Source organism: Cajanus cajan, chromosome 1, assembly GCF_000230855.2.
Source record: "Cajanus cajan strain Asha chromosome 1, NIPB_CcT2T_4, whole genome shotgun sequence".
Taxonomy (NCBI): Eukaryota; Viridiplantae; Streptophyta; class Magnoliopsida; order Fabales; family Fabaceae; genus Cajanus; species Cajanus cajan.
The window spans coordinates 91,074,512-91,088,966 of NC_138517.1; the positions used below are offsets into that span (position 1 = coordinate 91,074,512).

General features: G+C 32.7%; 1 protein-coding gene across 1 annotated transcript; it reads left to right on the plus strand.

The window, feature by feature from the left end:
* Window positions 1-340: 340 nt before the first annotated feature.
* LOC109803520 (ARM repeat superfamily protein) lies at window positions 341-8,593 on the plus strand. Its single transcript, XM_020365133.3, has 21 exons — window positions 341-766; window positions 842-974; window positions 1,412-1,548; window positions 1,649-1,694; window positions 2,515-2,727; window positions 2,828-3,331; window positions 3,459-3,593; window positions 3,704-3,919; window positions 4,003-4,092; window positions 4,168-4,412; window positions 4,522-4,610; window positions 5,071-5,111; window positions 6,020-6,050; window positions 6,152-6,274; window positions 6,360-6,577; window positions 6,651-6,746; window positions 6,872-6,984; window positions 7,164-7,299; window positions 7,435-7,539; window positions 7,635-7,969; window positions 8,339-8,593. The coding sequence occupies exons 1-20, from the start codon at window positions 492-494 to the stop codon at window positions 7,833-7,835; spliced, it is 3,147 nt and encodes a 1,048-aa protein (XP_020220722.1). The 5' UTR covers window positions 341-491; the 3' UTR covers window positions 7,836-7,969; window positions 8,339-8,593.
* The last annotated feature ends 5,862 nt before the right edge of the window (window positions 8,594-14,455 follow it).

Consider the following 14,455-nt stretch of genomic DNA (forward strand, 5'->3'; position numbering starts at 1 on the left):
TTTATTATCTATTTTTATTTATTTTTTCACTTTTTAAAACAACTACAAAATGCATTATTTCGGGGAAGCAAACGGATTGGATTGGGTAGAAGCATGCCGATATAATAATTTTTTTAATCTTTTTCGATGATAAAAAAAATATAAAATATTAGTATCTATTTTAGTGTATGGAAAAAATACTTGTTAAATACTAAAATTGCTTACGGAAAATGAAAGAGAGAATAAAAATAGATAAAACAGATAATTTGGCGGATTAAAAATTGAAATGTGAGAACTGAGAAGCCGAAATAAATATTTATTTGATGTAAAAATATTAGATAAAACAGTAACATAACATTAGTAGCAACGAAAACCAAAACCCTGAATTGTTGTGCGCTAAGCTGCGGCGACGCTATAAAAGCTTGGGAACTGAAAGTGTGAGAGTGAGTGAATAGGAAGCAAAGCAAAAGGGGAAAACCTTTGGTGGAGGCAGAGGAAGAAGAATCAGAGCGATGGCGCAGTCTCTTGAGCTTTTGCTGATTCAGTTTCTGATGCCCGACAACGACGCCCGCCGCCAGGCCGAGGACCAAATTAAGCGCCTCGCCAAGGACCCCCAGGTGGTTCCCGCCCTCGTCCAGCACATGCGCACCGCCAAAACCCCCAACGTCCGCCAGCTCGCCGCCGTCCTCCTCCGCAAGAAGATCACCGGCCACTGGGCCAAGCTCTCTCCCCAACTCAAGCAGCTTGTTAAGCAGTCCCTCATTGAGACCATCACCATGGAGCACAGGTTTCATTACCTTTCTATTCAAACCTAACCTCTTCAATTTCAAATTCGTTATCTCATTCAATTGCGTCTCTGCAGTCCCCCTGTTCGGAAAGCCAGTGCCAACGTTGTCAGCATCGTCGCCAAGTACGCTGTTCCCTCCGGCGAGTGGCCGGATTTGTTGCCGTTTCTCTTCCAATGTAGTCAGAGTGCGCAGGAAGATCATCGAGAGGTAACTTCATCATCTTAAACTATGCTTCATTATTACTTATTAGTCCCTAAACTTTTCTCCAGTTTTATTTTTAGTCTATTTTAACAAATTTTATTTGGTTATAGTTCCTACAATTTTTTGCCATGAACAAAAAATTTGATGTCATCAGGGGTACCAAAATGTTAATAGGAGAAATAGTTCAAGGACTAGTAGTGAAAATAGACAAAAGCTTAGTGACTAAAATTAGTAAAAGATTTCTTCAGGACAAAAACAAAGGTCGACAAAAGTTCAAGGACTAAAAACATATATAATCCTTACTTATTCTATAGCGATCTTGTTATTTGGAGTGGAATTTGAGAATGAACGACTTAGAGATGAGATGATTATGTTACTGTTTTATTTCTGATTGATACACTTAGAATCTAACCAAGTGTTGTTTCTTGCTTTCGGGATGTAAGGTGGCATTAATTCTCTTCAGCTCTTTGACTGAAACAATTGGGAATGCTTTTCGGCCGTATTTTGCAGATCTGCAAGCTCTTCTACTCAAGTGCTTGCAGGATGAGACTAGCAACCGTGTTAGAGTTGCTGCGCTCAAGTGAGTCAATATTCATTCTTGGACTGATTTTCTCTGTACAACAAATCAATTGTTTTAGGATCCTATTTTTGTTTATTGAGGGCTATGCCTGTTCTGTCAGGGCGGTTGGATCTTTTTTGGAATTCACTCATGATGGGGATGAAGTGGTGAGTCAATGCTGTTCCTCTAGTTGTATAAAAGGAAAAATTGTACTGCTATTTGATTTTGAAAGTTTTGGCAAACTATGTTCATTTCTTCACAAGTTAGTGAAGGATTTTCCGTATTTTCTGCAATAAGTTCACAAGAAGGAAATTTTAATGTGTGACATATCAATGAGAATTAATATACTGCAACCAACTCCTGATTAGAACCTTAGAAAGAGAGCAAAGGCGTCAACTGTACCAGGAAGCAATTTCACATTTACTTTAAAAATAATGTAAATGCTATTTAATGCTTCTTATTCTGAGGCCTTTTAAAGCTGTGTTTTTGTTTAACTCATGCTAGCTGTTGAGCTATCACAGGGTGCCAAGAAGCTTACTGCCACAATAATTGTAGATTTTTCCTCCATTATGAGTGGTTTTTGGGATAATGTGCATGATTTGGAATGAGTTACATTATTGGTGCTAATACATAGTCTTAGTGATTGAATGTTGTGCATGGTATTTTGCACTCGTGTTGGCTTTAGTGATCTATGCAAGTGCTATATATGTGTTGTCTGAAATAAACTTATCACTGAGCAGCAATTTTTTTTCTTTTTTATAAGGTTATTCATCATAGGAAGTAATCATCATTTTTTTTTCTTCCAATTTTGATGTGCGTTACATTCATTTGGTACACTATAATGAAGCCTAAAGTTCATGATTTGTGTGCAATTTTTCGGTTCTGCAAGTTTCTTTTTAAAATTATGTTACCTACTCTGCTGGAGCGGTATATTTTGTATTTTCTCCTCTCTTTTTTTCTTGATTCATATTTTATCATATGGCACAGATTAAGTTTCGTGAGTTCATTCCAAGCATCCTGAATGTAGCGCGACAGTGCCTTGCCTCAGGAGAAGAAGATGTTGCCATACTTGCTTTTGAAATTTTTGATGAGCTGATAGAATCTCCTGCACCTCTTCTTGGAGATTCAGTGAAATCCATAGTGCAGTTCTCCCTTGAGGTTTGCTCAAGTCAAAATTTAGAACCTAACACACGTCATCAGGTTGGTTAGGATCATAATGTATATTGCTATGACTTTTTATTCTCTTACTGTTTATAGGTGTTTCATTCACTAGGTTCATGTTATTTGCTCCATTTAACAGGCAATTCAAATCATTTCATGGCTGGCAAAGTACAAGTCCAGTACTTTGAAAAAGCATAAGCTGGTCACACCTATTCTACAAGTTTTATGCCCTTTGTTTGCTGAAACAACTAATGAAAATGAAGACGATGATCTTGCACCAGATCGGGCTGCTGCAGAAGTTATTGATACTATGGCTTTAAACATTCCGAAACATGTTTTCCAACCAGTTTTTGAATTTGCTTCTGTAAGCTGTCAAAACGCAAACCCAAAGTTCCGGGAAGCATCTGTTACTGCTTTGGGTGTCATTTCAGAAGGTTGTTTGGAGCTCATGAAAAGTAAGCTGGAACCTGTTCTCCATATTGTCCTGGGGGCTCTGAGGGATCCAGAACAAATGGTCAGAGGGGCGGCTTCCTTTGCTTTGGGTCAATTTGCTGAGCACTTACAGCCTGAAATTGTATCCCATTATGAGAGTGTTCTTCCCTGCATTTTAAATGCACTTGAGGATGCTTCTGATGAAGTAAAGGTACACATTGGAGAGGATAGTGGCTTTATCAATACAATAGAATATTAGCTTAGATGCTACCACCAAAACTGAAAAAGTTAAACACACTGTCTGCATGTGTCTAAGAATTACATTTATATTCATACAGGAGAAGTCATACTATGCACTGGCTGCTTTTTGCGAGAACATGGGTGAAGACATCCTTCCTTTCCTAGATCCTTTGATGGGAAGACTGTTGACAGCTCTCCAAAATAGTTCCCGAGTTTTGCAGGAAACATGCATGGTATGGGGAAGACTTAGTATGCCGTAAAGATTGTTGCAATCACAATGTTTCAACTATTGGCTTGTTGTTTTGGTATTTATATTTATATTGTCCACTGGATGTCCTTGCAGTCTGCCATTGGTTCCATAGCTTCTGCAGCAGAGCAAGCATTCATTCCTTATGCTGAAAGGGTTTTAGAGTTGATGAAAAGCTTCATGGTTTTGACTAATGACGAGGATCTTCGTTCCCGTGCAAGAGCAACTGAACTAGTTGGGATTGTTGCAATGTCTGTTGGGAGAGTGGGAATGGAACCAATACTACCTCCTTATATAGAAGCTGCAATTTCTGTAATGGCCTTATCTTTTAACTGTCACTGATTGCTCTTTGTGCTTTTGTCCTGAATAAATTTAAATTCTCTTCTCATTTTCAGGGATTTGGGCTGGAATATAGTGAGCTTCGGGAGTACACCCATGGATTCTTCAGCAATGTTGCTGAGATTTTGGATGACAGTTTTGCACAGGTCAGCATAGATCAACTATTCATTATTCTTATATCTTGCTCCCTCTTACAGTTGAAATTTTGTGATGGTAAACAGTATCTTCCTCATGTTGTGCCTCTTGCATTTTCTTCCTGCAATCTTGATGATGGCTCTGCAGTTGACATTGATGAGTGTGACGATGAAATTTCTAATGGATTTGGAGGAGTTTCATCAGATGATGAAGCTCATGATGAACCAAGAGTTCGTAATATTAGTATTAGAACTGGAGTGTTGGATGAAAAGGCAGCTGCAACTCAAGCTCTTGGCCTGTTTGCACAGCACACAAAGACTTCTTATGAACCGTATCCTTTGACTCAGATTTTTTTTATTTATAAATAGTCTGGTTCTGGTTGCACCTTTCACAACAAAAAATAACTAATAGTTCTGTTTGAGTCCTTTAATCATTTTAAGCTACTTGGAGGAGACCCTAAGAATATTGGTTAAACACTCTGGTTACTTTCATGAAGATGTGAGACTTCAGGCTATCATTGCTTTAAAACGTAAGTGAAAACTATTTTCAGAATGTTATTCTGTTTTTTAAAATATTGCTTTTTTGTTTTTACCTATTCTCATTTTCTGCAGTTTCCCTCATTTATGCATGACAGGAACCTTGTGCTTTTTCTTAATTAATTATTTTTGGTTGGTTCTGTGCAAAATGCATTTTACCATGTAGAATATCAATCTGAATGATGCTGAACAGCATACCCAATAGTCCCATGATAATGTATCAAACCATATAGCTGTGCAAAAGCAATGAGGAAAAGATGAAATAATATAAGTCAGTGGAAGTGAACTGCTCTTTATTGTTTCTGCATGATATTTTGCATATTTTCTTATTCAAGTTTGTAAACATGTTCTTCTACATTACGTGGGTTCTCATGTAAATAAATACATTAGTTTTATTTCATAGACTATATATAACGCCATTGATTGCTGATATATGTTTGAATTTAATTGCAGATGCTTTAACTGCAGCCCATGCAATATTCCAAATTCAGAATGTGAGTTTGATCATTACCTCCTTGTTTTAAGTTGTCATTCTTGTATTTTCAAAGATAGACTTCTTTTTATTAACTTTTTTTTTCTTGGCCCTATTTCCATCTTCAGAACCTTCCCAATACTCAAGTATAGAATTGTAATACTAATGATGCTAGTAGTAATTACCACCATTTTGGTCCTTGAACGTGTTGTTTAGCTAGTCATTGAAATTAACAAACTTAAGAACATCCTTGCAACTGGATCTTGTCAGTCACATTGGTCCAAAATGTCTCCTTTGTTAGTTAACACCCTTGATAGTGCTGATTTGACATGTTAAGTACCAGACTTGTGTCCATCCATGTGTACACCCGGTCAGTCAGTGATCACTGACATCCTTGCCATTTTTGCTAGATGAACAAATGCTCCATAATACGATATGAGTACAATATGATATCAATATAGGATAATAACAGTCATTTGGAATTGGAAGATAGAATCTGAGAATGGCAAGCTCATTGTCTGGAAGAGAGATGCTCCTTTGTATCAATAGACAGTTAGACACTATTGGATGACTTTTAAGAATTTAAACTACAATTGTTACATAACTGTGTCCTGTGTCATGTTCATGGAGTATTAGAGCTGCATCCATGGAGGATAAGAGATGTATTAGGCATCTCTGATTCTCCATCCTGACACCCATCTAGGCATTCTTCCTTGATATCAGTGTGTGCTGCCCTAGCCTCCTCAGGGCCTAAGTTGTGTTACCATTTTAAAGACCAAAATGATGGTTTACTCTTTCAATTGTATGGAAATTGCTTCTACATGATAGCAGATGAAAAAATGTGTCTTCTCTCAGATTTTAAATGTTTGTTCATTAGTTTGAGGTCTTTCTTTCACTAAAACCACAATTGACACTGCCCTTGTTTTTCAGGAAGGGGCTGCTAAAGCAAGAGAAATTCTTGGTGAGAACATCTAGTGTAATAATAAAATATTTTGACTTTGTATATGGTCATGATAAGATAGTTCATTTTTTTCTGTATGCTGAGTCTGATTGATTCTTCAGATACTGTGATGAATATTTACATCAAGACTATGGTTGAAGATGATGACAAGGAAGTGGTTGCTCAAGCTTGCACTAGTGTGGCTGACATCATTAGAGATTATGGTTATGCAACTCTTGAGCCTTGTAAGAGCACACAATTGTTTTACCTTTCACTTAAAGTCATTTTGCTGAGCTGATGCTAATGTGAGATTTACTCTACTACTATCAGACTTGTCCCAGCTTGTTGATGCAACTTCATTGTTGCTTCGGGAGCAATCTGCTTGTCAGCAGATAGAGTCGGACAGTGAAATTGATGATGATGATAGTTCACACGATGAAGTGCTTATGGATGCGGTTTCTGATCTTCTACCTGCATTTGCAAAGTCCATGGGTGCTCAATTTGCTCCCATTTTTGGACAGCTATTTGAACCTTTAATGAAATTTGCAGTGAGTTGGTAACCAATAACTTTTAATCATTAGGAATGAAATTATAAATTAATATCTTCACTTTAAAATGCAGAAACCTTATCGTCCCCCTCAAGATAGAACTATGGTAGTTGCCTGCCTTGCGGAAGTTGCTCAGAACATGGGTTCTCCTATTGCAAGCTATGTTGATGTAATTCTATTGCTCTTTTTTCTTGATTTCTTTCTCATTTTTTCCCTTTGTGATCTCATTTGTGAATTCTGGTAGGGAATTTGAGAATGTAATTGATTTTTAAAATTTGGTATTATCTTTCATAGAGGGTGATGCCATTGGTACTTAAAGAACTAGCATCATCTGAGGCGACTAATAGAAGGAATGCTGCTTTTTGTGTTGGAGAGTTGTGCAAAAATGGTTGTGATCCAGCTTTGAAGTATCCTTTTTCAGGCTACCGATTTGATTGCTGTACACTAATCTCTCTATTTTTTTGGGTTATTTTATGGGGCAACAATTTTTATGATGATTCATGTAATTTGATATAAATACTATATGCTGTTTTGGGGGTAAGATTCTGTTCCTGCGTAGTTTGCATTTTCTTTAATCCAATACCAGATACTATGACAATATATTACGTGGACTTCATCCCTTGTTTGGTGAGTCTGAGCCTGATGATGCAGTGAGAGATAATGCCGCTGGTGCTGTGGCAAGGATGATCATGGTACACCCTGAATCTATCCCATTAAATCAGGTAATGCTTGCTTTATTTTTATTGCCCATGCTTGCTCAATGAGAACTCTCTCATTAATACTTAAACTGATAGTGTATTGCTGTTATTTCTCTAGTTTAATTATGTCGGCATTCAATGGCTTGATACTTTTTATAGGTTCTTCCTGTTTTCTTGAGAGTTCTTCCGTTAAAAGAAGACCGTGAAGAGTCTATGGCTGTCTATAGTTGTGTCTCTACTCTAGTATTCTCATCCAATCCCCAGGTAATTCTCTGTTAAAAGATTCTTTCTTTTGTTTCCTCCTCAATGATAATATTGTCCAACCTAATACTGTTTGTCCATTTCTAAATGTAACGCAGATCCTCTCCCTAGTTCCTGAATTAGTTAATCTTTTTGCTCAAGTGGTGGTATCGCCTGTGGAGATTGCTGAGGTTAAAGCTGTAGTAGGCAGAACTTTTTCTCATCTAATTTCATTATACGGGCAACAAATGCAACCCCTTCTGAGCAATCTCCCACCTGCACATGCAAACGCATTATCTGCATTTGCCCAAAGGAGTTAATCGTGCAAACAATGAACATATCGAAAATTTTGTGCAATTTTTTACTTGTCAAGAATGTTTTTGAAGAATTGTCTTGTTACGTAGTTTAACTTGGAGCTGTTCGGGCCTGGCAGAAGATCATTTGCCTTTACCAGGTATGTTACTTTTGGAAAATGTTGCCAATTGGTTGACATGAATTGTTATACCAGTTGTCTACAAAACCACCTTGGAGGGGTCTTTGTCACTATTATCTTCTATTAAATATCCTCAATATTGCAGGAATTTCTGAAAACCGCCCCTTTTAAAAGACTTGTTTACAATTTGTAACTCCGGTAGTTGATCTATATAAATCAATGTTGGTAGGAACAGGTTTGCTAAGTAGAGTTTTCCTTGCAAAATAAATTATCCCTGTGGCTTGCCTAACAACCTTGTCTAAATTATTGCCTTCTTATTGTATTTTCCTTCTATTCAAATGCAGTTGAAGTTGATAAACCAACTAACTTTTGTTTCTTCTCTTCCTGCAGGATGCTGATGTTTTTTTCAGTGCCTTCTCATTTTTTTTGGAGACACTTTTCCCTCCAATTTTTTCATTAATCATGTGTTATTCTTTAGTTCGTAAAGTATATTTATTTTTCTTTTCTTTCATATTATAAAATTTTGTTTGGCGTGCTGTTTTAACTGGCTTGGAGGGGTGAGTGGTGAGAGTTGTGTCAGGTTTATGTACCGAGAATTTATAGGTTCTTCCAAAGGTATGTGATATATTAATGAATATTTGTGAATTGCCAGTTGTCTTTATTTTCACACATCTGCTGGAATCGACTTTTTGTTTTTGGTCGAACACCATTATGAGGAATTTTAGAAATCTAAAGAATCCAAAATTTTTAAAATTTAAATAAGTCAATTTTTAAAATATTTTGTTTAAATAAGTCCATTTAAATTTGGTAAAATTGATTATATATTTTATATTTTAAAATTAAACTTTATAAAAATAAATATTAGTTAATTTTAAATATTTAATAGTTTTAAAAATTAATATTAGATATTATTTAATAATTTTTTTAATATTTAATTAAAAATTTATTGATATTTTTTATGTTGAAGATAAGAGGAAAGAAGATAATAGAAAGACGGAGAAATGATGAAGACGATAAATACGTGAGAGAGAAAGAGGGAAGAGAGATAGGAGGAAGAAAATAGATAAAAATTAGAGAGAAAAAGAAAAGAAACAGGAGAAAAAAAGGAGGGAAATAGAGTATGGGGATTGGAATAGTGAGGCAAAGGGAAGCATGAGATATAAGAGATTTCACTTAGGTGTTTAAAATTTTTATTAAAAAAATTATTTTATTTAAATTTCTTATCCAAATATTTTCAATTAGTTATAGGATCCGTGGTTATTTCACCATTTTTGTCTAAGGTTTCAAATTATCCTTATCTAAACTTTTCAAAGAAAAAGGTAAATAATTTTATTGACCAAAGAAAACAGCTACACACAATGTGTTATGTTATGCTATAGCAACTTCACGGCATTCTAACTAGAGCTATCAAAGTGGGTTCAGTTCTGTGAGTTAACCCGGTCCACCACTGGTTCAAGTCGGGTTAGACAAAAAAAAATTAAAAATTTTATTATGGGCTAATTTTGAACCTTGCTCACTAACAATCTAGCCCGTGGTGAGTCGGGCTGACCCACCAACCCTTAATAAAAAAAACAAATAGTTATTGGGCCAATGTAGCCTATTAGAGTTTCATTTGAGAAATCACTTCAGTTCACACACTCTCACTCTCACACCCTCAACAGACCCTCTCACTCTCACACTGCACAACACCACACCAGCCACCAATCCACCATAACTGCCACCACACTAGCCACCAATCCACCATAGTTGCCACCACACCGCACCACACCGTAAGCCACCACGCGCACCGCATAGCTGTCACTGCACTGCACCACAAGCCATCGCGAGCCGTCGCACGCACCATGAGGCACTGCAAGCCACGAGCCACCGCGTGCACTGTGAGCCATCGCGAGCCACCATGAGTTTTTTGGACTTTAGTTGTATATTAAAAAAAGTAAATATAAAAATTACATTTTTTTAAAAAAATTAGGTGAGCCAACTCGTTTAACCCACCAACCCGTGGTGTGCTGGGCCGGGTTCAATTTTTTCAGCTCACTAATAAATGAGTCAGGTTGGGTTAGCCCACCAAATGATCAACCTGTGGTGGGCCGGGCCGAGCCAGGTTACCCATTTTGACAGCTCTAATTCCAACAGACCAAGTGGTACGATACCCATCACATGGATCCAAATGGCATGACCACCACGACCTTACCTAACACAGAAAACATAATTTACAGAATATTAACTAAAAATTATTGGATAAACTTGACTAATACTTACAAAAATAAGTATGAATAGTTAGCTTTTTTAGAACCTTTCTAACATGAAGCATTGAAAGAAATGTCTCATTTATGAGATAGTAAAATGACTTGTAATAGTAGGTTTTTTAATTTGTTTAAAATTGTAAAATAGTTCTTACATTATATGCGGAGGCACTGTGGAGGCGCGGTGGTAATGGAGGCATTGTGACAACGGAGGTGTTGTCTCCTTCCACGGTGGTGGCAGCGAAGGTGTGACCTCCTTCGTGGGGTAGCAGCGGAGGCGCAGACTCCTTTGCGCGGTGGCAGCGTGGAGGCGCGACCTCCTACGCGCGGTGGTAGTGCGGAGGTGTGGGCTCACAGCAGAAGCACAACTTCGTTCGCGTGGTGGCAGTGGAGGCGTGACCTCCTTCGCGCAGTGGCAACGAAAGCGTGGGCTCCTCCTCCTCGGCGCCACCGGCCTCATGTCCCTCCTTTGTCGCTACCTGTCCCTCCTTGTCGTCCGCAGCGTTCAACTCTCTCAAAACCTCTCTTAAACCCTAAACCTCGCCACCTCCAAATCCGGCCCTCCCTGTCCCTGGCTCGCCCTCAACGGCCTTGCCGTCGCACTTGCCGCTGTCGTCTTCCTCGCTTTCAACACCCACCGGTGGCCAAACAGTAATCCTAAACAGACACTAATCTGCAAAATATAAAAATTTCCATAAACAAGTTACAGGTAATAAATCTGAACCATTGATTATTTTATTATTAAATGTAACGGTTAAAAATGGTGTTTCATTGATGTACCACTTTTCATACTGCTTCATGTTATAATTTTTAAGCTTTTTAGTATTTTTTCTCATTCTTTCATGGATGAATATAATGTTTTGAATCTTTGATTCAATTTGCTAAAAAGTAGGGAAAACTATGTCAACTTTTTAGCCATTGTCACGAGAATAATTGGAATTTTGTTTTTTTTTTTAATTTTGATATATTTCTATATCAGTCTCAAAAAGTAAATAGTTATTTTTCCTCTTTTATATTTTAAAAAAATATATAATAAGCTACTTGTTTGTCTTTTGTACATAATAGATCAAGATATTGAATTGATTAAAGAAACTAACACTATGTGCATGTGTAGATGCTATAGTTATCTAAACTAATGAGGTTTTATTTAGAATTTTCATTTTTGGGTCTGTCGGAGATTTAGGTAGTAATTCTCTCGATACCACATATATATATATATATATATATATATATATATATAGTGGCGAAACTTGAAATTTTTTTTTGAGAGTGTTAGATTATTTTTTTATATATAAAATTATAAATTAATTTTTTATTAGTTAAAAAATAATAGTATTTCTCTTTTTTTTTACTTAATTTTTTTAGTTTTATTATAATTAATGATATAATAATATATAAATATAATATATATATATATATATATATATGAATATATATATAAAAAAATTAGAAAAGTTTGAAAGAGTCGTGACTCTCCTGTCATTACTAAGGTCCGTCACTATATATATATATATATATATATATATATATATATATATATATATATATATAATCCATTCAATAAGTATGTACAAATTTTAATATATGTAAGGGTATTCATTAATAATTATTAAAATTTAAAATTGAAAGTAAAATATAGAAAATAAAGCTAAAAGTAAATATTTCAGAAAAATATATATATTTATACTATTAATACTATTGTAACTTATTTATACTAATAATTAATTTTAAAAATATTTACATACAAAAATTTATGTTTTTATCAATTGACGGTAACTTAGAAATGATAATAAATTAGATTAATTTAAAAATAGTTTGAAACTAAATTAAATAATTAATTATTAAATTTAATTCATAAATTAAATGAGTTGAATTTAAATTATAAATTAAACTTCATAAATAAATTAGTCATATTTAAATTATATACAGTTAAATAATTGATGTATGAATAAGGTTATATATATATATATATATAATAAACAAGAATTATTAATAATATTCTTTGGGTTAAAATAAAAAATTAAAAAAATTATAAATAAAATTATCATATATTATTAATCATTATAATAATTTCATTATTATCATTCACTATTTTATTTTCAAACAATCCATTAATTAAATACTTGGAGTAAACTATGGATTCAGAATTTGAAACCATACGATAGTACAATTAGAGATCCCACAGAAAGCGAAGGCTCGCATAAAGATTTACAAGTATCATTATGTTGATGACGACCACCATCATTCCTCTAGTTGACACTATAAGTAGAAACAACTCTCTTTGGAGTATCCAAGTAACTTATGCAGCAATTCTTGGGCAAACTATTCAAATGTGGATGCAACTCAAAAGTCAACTCAGAACATCAAAGTTGTTGCTTGTTTGTTATTCTCGTTCATAGGCTATGCACTAGCATTGCAAGTACTACTTTTAAATATATTTCTTTCTATATTTTATCTTTTTAAAATAATTTTAAACTCTTTTGTGAAACTTTCCTACTAATCATCGTATTTAATATCATATAGAGATTATTATTTAATATTTTTTTATAAAGTATTAAAAATATTTATAAGAAAGAAATGTAATATTTTAAAGGCTTAATTGCAGTTTTGATCTCTCAAGTATTGCAATTGTGCGATTTTGATCCCTAAAGTTTTAATTAGGTAATTTTAGTCCTTAAAGAATTGTAATTGTGTAATTTTAGTCCTTCAATTTTTAATTGACCAATTTTAGTCCCTCAAATATCATAGTTGTGCGATTTTAGTTTCTCTCATTAAAAATTTAATAATTTTAATATATATATATATACAATATCTTAAAATTATACAATTATTTGTTTATTCAAGTTAACATATATTATAATTTTTATTAATGTATCAAATGATATATATTTATTATTACTAAATAAATAAAATTTATATATTATTATTCTTATAATATTACTAATAAATTAATATCAATAATATTATTAATATATTTATAGATAAACTAATAATTTGATAAATATAACTTATTATATATTACTATACTTTTACAAAAATATAAGTATATTAATTAGAAATATACATATCTTATCTAATATATTTATATTTTTGTAAAAGTATATTAATATATACTAAGTTATATTTATCAAATTATTAGTTTATCTATAAATATACTAAAAGTATTATTGATATTAATTTATTAGCAATATTAACATATTAATAATATATAAATCTTATTTATTTAGTAATAATAAATATATATTATTTGCTACATTAACAAAAATTACAATATGCATTAACTTAAATAAGCAAATAATTGTATAATTTTAAAATATTATATATATATATATATTAAAATTTTAAATTTATTAATTTTTTAATAGGAGATATTAAAATCGTACAATTATAATATTTGAAGGACTAAAATTGTTCAATTAAAAATTAAAGGACTAAAATTGCACAACTTCAATCCTTTATGGACTAAAATTATCCAATTAATAATTATACGATCTGTCTTACCTAAGATCGGTCAAATATATATAAATTTGATTCTTGTCTATTTTAAAATAATGGTTAACTAGAAAAAGAATCACGTCCAATGAGTATAATTTAATTATTGATTGTCAATTTTAGAAAATTAATATTATTGAAAAATATTAATTTTTCTATTAACAAGATACAAAACCATAAAAGAACTAAATTAATAAATTTTTTGGATTATGATTAAAAGTTATGATATATATATATATATATATATATGAAAATTAAAATTATACATATAATTATTATTACTAAATAAAATAGTTGAATACATTATAAGTATTAATAATATCATTAATATATTGGTAGTAATAATACTAGTATTATTATAAGATTATTAATTTAATAAATATAATATATTAAAAAATATTAATTAAAGTATACAATACAAATATTGAATATCTAATTTACATATTTGGGTATTAAGTTTTTTTTATATAATATATTCTTAATTAACATTATTCTAATGTGTTTATATCATATTTAATATTTTTTATTTTCAAAAAATTATATTAATTAATATTAATTTATATGTATTAAATTATCTGTTTATCCAAACAATACTAATAAATTAATATTAATACAAATAATATATATATTTTGTTTATCATTGATTAATTTATTATCTAATCAATCAAGTATTTGTTTCAGAAAAAAATATTAGAATTTGATAATTAGATATGGTATAATACTTTAGTTTGCTTCATGTTTAAATAATTTATAATAATCCTAATTATGCATA

What these genes read in the sequence shown, in the direction of transcription:
- LOC109803520 (XM_020365133.3), top strand. Translation starts at nt 492, where the DNA reads ATGGCGCAGTCTCTTGAGCTTTTGCTGATTCAGTTTCTGATGCCCGAC. An exon ending in ATGCTTCTGATGAAGTAAAG is followed by an intron (nt 3,332 to 3,458) that starts GTACACATTGGA and finishes ATATTCATACAG; the next exon opens with GAGAAGTCATACTATGCACT. An exon ending in TATTCTCATCCAATCCCCAG is followed by an intron (nt 7,540 to 7,634) that starts GTAATTCTCTGT and finishes AATGTAACGCAG; the next exon opens with ATCCTCTCCCTAGTTCCTGA.